The sequence below is a fragment of the Castanea sativa genome, chromosome 12, assembly GCF_040712315.1.
Source record: "Castanea sativa cultivar Marrone di Chiusa Pesio chromosome 12, ASM4071231v1".
In the NCBI taxonomy this organism is placed as follows: domain Eukaryota; kingdom Viridiplantae; phylum Streptophyta; class Magnoliopsida; order Fagales; family Fagaceae; genus Castanea; species Castanea sativa.
The window spans coordinates 33749780-33760016 of record NC_134024.1 but is presented as its reverse complement, the minus strand read 5'-3'; the positions used below and the strand labels follow the sequence as shown (position 1 = coordinate 33760016).

At 35.2% G+C, this 10237-nt stretch overlaps 1 protein-coding gene across 2 annotated transcripts; it reads left to right on the top strand.

Annotated features, from left to right (window-relative positions):
* The first annotated feature begins 2938 nt into the window (after positions 1 to 2938).
* On the top strand, positions 2939 to 3689 carry LOC142620985 (uncharacterized). Of its 2 annotated transcripts, none has more exons than XM_075794304.1 (2): positions 2939 to 3547; positions 3640 to 3689. In XM_075794304.1, exon 1 carries the CDS (start codon positions 3119 to 3121, stop codon positions 3530 to 3532), a length of 414 nt encoding a protein of 137 aa, XP_075650419.1. In that variant the 5' UTR covers positions 2939 to 3118; the 3' UTR covers positions 3533 to 3547; positions 3640 to 3689. The 2 variants fall into 2 exon arrangements, with proteins under 2 accessions (XP_075650419.1, XP_075650418.1); XM_075794303.1 differs by having other exon boundaries at positions 2939 to 3551.
* The last annotated feature ends 6548 nt before the right edge of the window (positions 3690 to 10237 follow it).

Sequence of the window (10237 nt, the reverse complement as noted above, 5' to 3'; positions counted from 1 at the left end):
GTTTCAAAGGATGAACAAGTGGATTTCGCGACTGGCTCGCAACTATCTCGCGAGAAGCTTACCTGCGAAAAGAGCCATATGTAGAGCACATGACTGGAAGATGAAGAGTCGTGTCAGGCTGTATGTTTTCGCGAGTGTCTCATGGATAAGGCCAACCACGTGTAGAACACATGACTGGAAGATGAAGAGTCGTGCCAGGCTGTATGTTTCCGAGAGTGTCTCGCGGGTAAGGCCAACTCGTGAAGGACTTGCGAAACTCTTTGTTTGGAAAAAAGTTATGTTTTGCTTTACCTTGTCTTTACCCACACTATATATACCCTTATTACCCATAAATTATAAGAAGTGTTTATCAGAGATAAAACCCTAGAAAATACACTTGAGAGTTAGAGATTGTCATAGCTTCTAGAATTAGGTGTGAGTGAGTTTTGTCTATGTTCCCAAACCCATGTTTAAATCTAGAATTTGTTTAGGAGTTTTGTCCCGGAATAGTAAAAGGGGGAGATTGTAAAGTTGTGACTTCCAACTATGTTGTATTGGCTTTAATTCCGTGCCAAATTTGATTGTAATTTCTTCAATCATTTTTCCCTGTATATATATGGGTTTTAATTGTAAAGGATGAGTGTGAGAGATCGGGAAGACTTAAACTTCAAAGGATAAACAAGTGGATTTCGCGACTAGCTCACGACTGTCTCGCGAGAAGCTTACCTGCGAAAAGAGCCACATGTAGAGCACATGATTGGAAGATGAAGAGTCGTGTCAGGCTGTATGTTTTCGTGAGTGTCTCGTGGGTAAGGCTAGCCACGTGTAGAGCACATGACTGGAAGATGAAAAGTTGTGACAGGCTGTATGTTTTCGCGAGTGTCTCGTGGGTAAGGCCAACCCGTGGAGGACTCACAAAACTCTTTATTTGGCAAAAAGGTATGTTTTGATTTACCTTATCTTTACCCACACTATAAATACCCTCATTACCCATAAATTGTAAAGAGTGTTTTTCAGAGAGAGAACTCTAGAAAATACACTTGAAAGTTAGAGATTGTCATACCCACAATCATCTACACATTTTCTTATGGTTTTCCTCAACTCCTATCTCTCCATCTCTACATCCTTGAAAGGCTGCTAGCCTAAACACTTACCACACCCATTATGAATGTAAAGTGAGATTTTGGTGCTATTGGGAAGCATTGGAATGAGTCATTCATTGGCGGATGCAATTGGGCTGAGTTGCGGGATCTGGAAAGCTAGAGAAGACAAGGCTCCGAGAAGTCAGTTGGTAGAAAGAGCTTGGAGGGCTCAAGTACATGAGGTAGACTAGGCTTGGAGGGTTTTTTGTTTTTCGTGTCCTCCAACTTTATTCTCTAGTAGATTGATTTCGACTTGGAGGGTCGTGCAGAGATTTTTCATTGAGTTCTTTGGTTTCCTCTTCGGTAACACATCTCGGTGTTATCTTGTGTTTGCATCTCTCTTCCCTACTCTTAAGCTTTCCTTTTATTGTTAATAATGGATGAATATGGCTTAGAATAGTTTTATCGATTCATTACGCTCATTTACTCTTGTTCTGCACTTAGTATTAGTAAGAGTAAAAGTTATCTAACCGTAATGTTTTAATTAGGGGTCTGAACAAGCTCTTGTGTTTTAGCACAAATCCAAGCTTTCAATGAAAGTGAAACAGGCCCAACAACATTACACGAGGCACCCCAGATATGCTAAAATACTTAATCAAGTGCAGAGTATGACGGTGGGCTAAGAAGTTCATATTTTGTAGACATTCGTAATAACACTTTAATGGATGGAACACAGTTAGTGGACAATAGCTACTGGATCAGTAAGGATTGAACACCCAACTTTCTCATGGGATAACCGAACTAGGCTTCTAAGTTCTAGGGATGTGCAGTTGGTGTGATGGAGTCAAGAATCTTGAGCCCAATTAATCAACCAAATCAGACTCCCCTGATGAAGCTACAAAACTTGCTACTCACTAATTTTTTGTGTATCTAAGATCATTTTGAAGACGCTTCTTACTGGCAAAAAGTGTTGGCGTCCAATCCGATGATCCAAACACTAGGAAAACCTAAAAGGCTAAAACTTATTACACGCATGTGTGATGTGTTTAACAAACAGTGCTCGACCTAAAAGCCAATTAGCTATGCCTATGTCACTGTGTAACAGCATTACAAAAAGCTCGTACATACCCAATCACCCTATGAAATCAAGCAATTATTTATTTATTATTATTCAACAGTTTTTTTAATAATATTTTAAACTTATAAGGAAAAAAAAAATTTACCAATTAAACTAATTTGAACCCACTTTTATTATTCAATAGTTATGAAAGAGGGATTTCTTTTTTAGAATACTAAATATTTTTAACTCACACACGGGAAGATGGGAGAAGGTCTTATATAAATCATTATGTCATGAACATGCAATTACATACCTATCATAGCCTTAATTTGATTCCCAACTCCCCCCCCCCCCAAAAGTCTAGTTGAAACATTCGAAGCCAATGTCAAATGAGTGAGATCATCTATATACTATTAATAACAGAGTTCCCTATTTGGTTTTCAATATTTTGCTCATTAAAATACACTCATACAAATTCTTATACTCTCTAAAATACTCTTATCTTTTAGTTAAGTAATTTTAAATTTAAAAATTTAAACTAGTTAAAAGAGTAATTTACCATTTTTTTTTTTTAAGTTCCTAAGTTTTAGGGTCTCAAATTTTTATTAATTCTCAAGTAGAAAAATATTTTAAAAATTAAGACATTATTTCTATCTCACTTTTGAACATTGTTTCCCTAAACCTAAAATAAAAAATAAAAAAGAGTTTAATCGCATGCGTAAAGTGATAGGTGTAGTTATCTAAAGATAAGAAAATATACATGTCCCCGTAAAAGTAATATCTTTCCTCCCAACCAAAAATCACTATCATTGCTTTTTGACAAAGTAATTGCTAATTAAGATAAGACAAATAGGTGGTGATGGAGGGCTAGATTTTGGCCTAACTTCTCATTCTCCACTCGCTTACTTCTCCTAGATCAAAGAAGATTCAGAAGATATTCAGAGGGCTCGTTTTTGGCCAAACAACACCAACACATCCCACCAACAAAACAATAACCATGGCAAGCAGAGGTGGTCCGAATCCGAATGGAGGGTGGGACTTTCGGAGTGGAGGTGGCATCTCTCCTGATGGAAATTGGAACTACAATTGGGGGACTGGTTCAGGCCCCGGTGGCACCACTTTTGGCTTTGGTTCTAGTGCAAGCTCTAGTCCTAATGGTGGTGGGTTTGGGTTTGGGTGGGGTAGCTCTACTTCAATTGGAGCTAGCAGGTTTGGGTTTGGTGCTGGCAGTGGTGGTGTTGATGGTGCTGCTAGTGTCAATTTTAACAGTGGATTCGGATTTGGATTTGGATTTGGTGGAAGTATTAGGCACCCAACAGACCAAGTCGGGTCTAATGGGGTTCGTGACACTAACGTTTACAACAGGAACAATCATGCTGCCAATGGCAATGGAGCTGCTGGGAGCCGTTAGATATTAGTGATGATTGTAGGTAAATTGTATTAGTATCATCATATATCATATAATAATGTCAATGTCATACTGTACTGTAAATGTAATTTTTCTTATTTGAATTGCAGCATGTACGTGATGTTAATTGAAAAAGAAAGATGCGTATGGAATATGCCAATATGGAGTGGATGCCACTACTTTTAGATTAGTCCATAAGACTTTTTTTTTTTTGGTTGAGAAAGTAGTCCATAAGACTTAATAAATTAATAATTAGCCGAGGTTAATGTGCATCAATTATTATGAGTGCATTAATTAAGTGTGAAATTCGTACTCATTAGTGTGTTTTTTTTTTTTTTTTTTGAAATAGAAAATTGTACAAAGAAAAGCTGCAAAAGAGGCTAAATTCAAAATTCAAAATTGATTGTAGCCTTAGACTACAACCTCACTCAATATCTTTTTATTGGTGGTAAATTTTGACAAATTCACCATTAAATTACATGCTCTTCTTATATTCTCCATGCTTGCCAAATTGCTAGAAAATTAAATATCAATAACTATGTCATCAATAAATTGTTTAAATTTTAAGTTTTTGTAATTTAAAATTATGCATAAAATATAAGATTATAAATTATATAGTAAATAATATATGATTGACACAAAATTTAATATGCGTATTAAGAACGTAAATAACATAAATTTTTTTTTTTATATACAAGATAGAATTTCTACTCTAGCCTAATCTAAGTGTATATGTGTGTGAAGCTCCCTCCTAGAGACTTGAACCCGGCCCTTGCCTCCCACACTCTACAAGCACTTATACATGTGGAGTGACCATCGCACCAAAGGTGTGCGGTAGTAAAGAACATATAATTCAATAGTTAAATTTTCAAAATATGTAGTGTATGTTTATTTTATTGAGTAAAGTTGTAATATTAAGTTGCAATAAATTTTGTAACTAAATTTTGTCCATAAATAAATAAGTTCTTTCTCGCTTGGAAAGTTCCATAAACCAAAATTCTTGCTCTCCTGTTCTGCAAGAAAACAGCTGCAAATTAATCAAACCAATAGTAACATAACTAGGAAAAAAAAAGAAGGTTTTTAATCTAACTAATTAAGCAATTCAGTTCACAGTGGAACTGAATTAAACTAATTAAGTAACTAACTACTAGCTATTTTTCATCTTTGGGCTTTCATACAATATGCTGAACTAGCGATATATAGGGTCTGTTTGGTAATGTTATTCTAATAACGTCATTTGTATTTTTTAGAAATATGTGTGAGTGAAAAAATGTGAAAATATGTATAGTGTTGTTTAAACACTGAAAACTATTGTTTAAACAATGGTAAAAAAATTGGCCATATTGAGTCCAGAATTTCCAGGCTTCCAAGGTAAGCCCATTTTCCATTCCCAATCAAAGAGATTTGGCCCATTTGTAGTTAAAATTTTTTTAAAAAAAATAAAACTAAAATTGGTGTCTGTCTGTGTCTGTAATATGTATGACTGTATCCAGTTCCAGTGTTATAGCAAAACTCAGTCTCCTTTATAGCTGAATCAAATACTATAATGTTTGGTTTACGTGGTGCCGTAGGAACAGTTTCTGATATTGGTCTTCGACTTCTTCAAAATTTATCGGTAACTCTCATTATAATCCCTTTTTTAAAGAAACAAAATTTTCCCTTTTGTCATATATGATTATGTTCTTATTATTGGCTCCATTTTTTTTATTAAAAAAAATATATAGATTAATGGGTTCATTGGTCTTCACTCTTTAGATTAATGCTTCACATCGCTCTCTTAAATGTTGTTAGTCTGAAATGCTTGTAAACGAAATGGGTCATTAGGGTTCTGTGTATCTCCTTTCTGATACTCGTCTTGTGATTTTATTTGGTTCTGGTTTTTTAACAATTCTCCAAAATCTGTTTTGGCAAAATAAGTACTCTACTTATCTTTCTCAGTATCAAGTTGTGTTGAATAGAGTAGAATCCGGTATGCCATTTGAAGCTGCTTTGCTATTGTGGTTCTAAGTCAAACTCAGCTAATGGACCAAACAAGAGTTATGGAAATTATTGAACCAAATGAACCCATTAAAGAATTGAACTATTTTTAATTATATAGATTATGTCATTTTAATAGTTGATAACATTGGCTAAAAAAGATTTTCATGGCCTCGTTGTAAAATTAGTATTGTAGCTTAATTGGTTATAACGTTCATGATAGCATTTTAATGGACTCAAAGTTTGGATGGTATTGTTTTCTGAATTGAAAACTAGTGATGTATACGAAGGGCACAGAAAAGGGGAAACATCTCTTCAAATTTTCAGAATTTTTTATCTATCAATCTAAATGAATTTTCTATTTTTTTTTTCCCCTGGAAAACTGTTTTATTTTATATCGTGCTTACTACACGCATCTCTGATTTAAGGAGAACAAAACTCATTCTCAAAAGCAAGTTTCAGAAAAACAGTTTTCCAAGAACATATCTAAACATCTCCTAAGATTCAAGAATTGTAAAGGTTTTCTTTTCCCACATATTCTTGTCTAAGAGAACCATTACGGTTTTGAATGTGTAAGAGATAGCTTTCTAAATACAATTGAGGAAATCTTATTCACAAAATTAAGTAAAATGAGAAAGCTTGTTAATTTACAGTAAGGCTCTACCTTACATACACGCATCAAGAGAAAGAAAGAAATGAGGGAAAAAATCCTAACTAACAAACTAACTGTTTAAGCAATAAGCAAATGACAGCTATAAACCACTAAGACTAATTACACGTGATAGCAATTAGTCTAATACTACTTAAGTTTAACGACACCGTTTTCCTTTAATTTGTCTTTCTTCCTTTTTACTCCAACTCTGTCGTTTGGGATCACCTCTGTTTCTTTATTAGTGCAATTCAAGTCTTCTTTATTCTTGACTGAACTTTTTTTCTTCTTGACTGAAGTCTCAACACTCCCCCTCAAGTCATGAACCATAAGTTTAGTGACTTGATTTCTAGAAGTCTTAAGATTTGGTGAGTAGATATCAAACAACCCCAAGCAAGTAACTAACTGCTAAAAGCTGGAAGTCCCAATGCTTTTATGAAGATATTTGTTGTTTGAAAATGGCTTGAAACATAGAAGGTTTTAATCACTCTCTCTATTATCTTGTCTCTTACCAAATGACAATTAACTTCTATATGCTTTGTCCTTTCGTGGAAGACTAGATTAGCTGCAATATGCAATGCAACTTGGTTATCCCAAAATAGTTGAGAACTACTTGGATGATCAACTCTTAAATCCCTTAACAACTGAAGAACCCAAACAATTTCACAAGTCGTGGTGGCCATTGCTCTGTACTCCGCCTCTGTTGAAGACCTAGAGACTGTACTTTGCTTTTTGGACCTCCAAGAGATTAAAGAATCTCCCAAAAACACAATATAACCTGTGAGAGACCTTTTGGTATCAGGGCAGCCGGCCCAATCTGCATCATGAAAGGCCTTTACTTGCATACATGAGCTACTAGAAAAAAAAAAAAAACAAACCTCTGCCTGATATACCCTTCAAATACTAAAGTACTCTATTGACTGCTAGCAGGTGAGGCTCTCTTGGTTTAGCAAAGAATTGGCTCAACCTATGCACTACATAGGTGATATCGGGTCTAGTCAAGGTGAGATATAACAATCTTTCAGTCAATTTTCAATATTGACTTGCATCTAGAAGAAGCTTACCTTCATCCTTTGAAAGATGCAAGTTTTGTTCCATTAGTGTTCTAATTGGTTTAGAACCTAAGAAACCTATATCTTGCAGAATCTTCAAACAATACTTTCTTTGATTTAAGCTTATACCCTTGTCACTTCTAGCAACCTCAAAACCCAAAAAATACTTCAGAGAACCCAAATCTTTTAAGCCAAACTTAGCATCAAGTAAGAACTTCAATTCATTAATGCAACCCGGATCATTTCCAGTAAGTAAAATATCATCTACATATACCAACAAAACAATGAAAGATGACCCTTTAGTGTAGGTAAAAAGGGAATAGTCTGTCTTGGATTGAACAAAACCAAAGTTCAAAAGTGTGTGAGAAAACTTGGCAAACCATTGCCTTGAAGCTTGCTTTAAACCATAAAGACTCTTGTTGAGCTTACAAACCAAAGAACCAAAATTAGAAGCACACTCCCCCTTGCTATGAAACCCTGGTGGAAGACTCATGTATACTTCCTCATCTAAATCATCATGTAAAAAAGCATTATTGACTTCCATTTGATGAAGAAACCACCCTTTCATAGTAGCCAAAGACAAAACCATTCTGACAAAAACAGATTTGGCTACAGGAGAGAAAGTATCAGTGTGATCAAGTCCCTCTCTCTGAGTATACCCTTTAGCCACTAATCGAGCCTTATATCTTTCAATGAAGCTATTAGACCTATATTTTGTTCTATAAACCCACTTACAACCAATAGGAACTTTACCAAAAGGAAGAGTGCTTAAAGTCCATGTATTAGTGAGTTCTAGAGCTGCAATCTCCTTATCCATAGCAACTCTTCAATCAGAAGATTGAACTGCTTCATGAAAGGAAGTAGGATCTGGTGAAGTAGAATCAACTGCCAAGACATGTTGCCTATAGTCCTTACTGAGACTAGAGTAAGTAAGACCAGCAAAAATATCATAAGGCATACCAAAAAGGGGTTTAGAAAGAACAGTTTTGCAAGAATAGTCTTGCAAGTAGGAAGGAGGTTTATATGGTCTACTAGACTTTCTAAGAGGTAAGGGAGGATTAGGCCTAGGAATTGATATAGAAACAATATCATTCTCAAAATCAATCTCAGGATTAATGTGTGATAATGGAGAAATGGGTGGTAAACCATAAATTTGATATGCAGAAACATTGTCTGCAGAATCAGTGGAGTGAACACCATTGTTTTGAAAAGAAGAATCTGAAAGGGAACAATTGGGAACTGAATATGGAAAAACAAAAGAATCAAAACAAAAGAATCAATGGAGGGATCAGTGGAAAAATGTGATGAAGGTGAAATGGAAGCAAAAGGAAAAATAGATTCATAAAAAACTATATCCCTAGAGACATGAATGGAATTAGAGTCTAAATCCAAAACCTTATACCCTTTAATACCACTTGGATAACCTAGAAAAACACATTTTTTAGCTCTTGGTGCAAACTTATGTTTGTTTTGGCAAAGAGTAGAAATGGAACACAAACAACCAAAGGTTCTAATATGATCATATGAAGGAGGTTGTTTAAAAAGCATTTCATAAGGAGTTGCTCAAATGCTTTGAAGGTAGCCTGTTGATGAGATAGACTGCAATAAGAATGCAGTCACCCCATAATTTCAAAGGCAAGGAAGAATGAAACCTCAAAGCTCTTGCAACATTTAAAATGTGTTGATGCTTTCTCTCAACAATTGCATTTTGTTAAGGAGTATCAACATAGGATAATTGATGCAAGATGACTTTCGATTTTAAAAAAATCCTTCAAAATGAATTTTGTGCCATTATCACTTCTGAGACACTTAATTTTGGCATTAAATTGAGTTTCAACCATGACAGAAAATTGTTGAATAAGAGCTTGTGTTTCTGACTTGGATTTAAGAAAATAAACCCAAGTACACCTAGTAAAATCATCCAAAATAGTAAGAAAGTACTTATAACCCTCAATAATGGGAACTGAAAAGGGTCCCCAAAGATCACAATGCACAAGATCAAAAACACAATGAGAAACATGAGCACTAGTAGGAAAAGACAATCTCTTTTGTTTAGAAAAATGACAAATGTAACAACATTTTTTCTTACTAACTGGTTAACCAGATACAAGATTATTCAGTAATGACAATTTTGCATAAGAAGGATGCCCTACACAAAATTGCCACAAATCAGCATTGACATAAGTGAACTTTGCAGAAGGAATGGAGGAAGAACTATTGGAAGAAGCAGCAAGCACAGATGGAGGTGGAACTCTATATGTTGTAGTAGATAAAAGCCTCTTCTTGCTTTACCCAGTCCAATCATGTTCCAATTGGCTAGATCTTGGATAAAGCAAAAGGAACCAAGGAACACAAGACAACAAAAAAGGGTTTTAGTGATCTGACTAACAGATATGAGATTAAAGATAAAAGATGGAACACACAAAACTCCATAAAGTGTAAGATGTTCTGAGGTATGAATTGTTCCTATATGTGTAACTAAAGCCTTTTCTCCATTAGGTAGATATACAAAGGTGTTAATGGTAGATGTAATTGTGGTTAGGAAAGAAACTGAATGGACCATATGGTTAGTTGCACCAGTATCAATAATCTAATCATTAGATTTGTAGGCTTGCACATCAATTATATGGGTTGAAAAAATGGAATGATAAAGATTAGAGGGTAACCAAAAAGGATTACTTGAAAAGTTGGCAAAATGAGGCATGGATGAGCTGGTGCCAGTAGCAGCAATGTTGGATAGAGGTGACAAGACTGAAGCAGCCTGATGAGCAGGAGTGGCTTGAGATGCAGCAACTTCCTTGAATGACTAAGATGCAAGGGATGATAGCAATTGTTCACACTAACTCTGAGTGATAGGACACTGAGGCATATTGAACTGTGACTGTGAAATATTCGATTGAGGTTGTGCTCTTGGATGTTGTGGTGAACAATTCATCAACTCAGGTTGATTAGCAAAACCTAGCATAGGTTGAGAAGCAAAATTCCCAAAATTGCCGTTGTTGGAAAAAAATTTCCAAGATTTCCATTGCT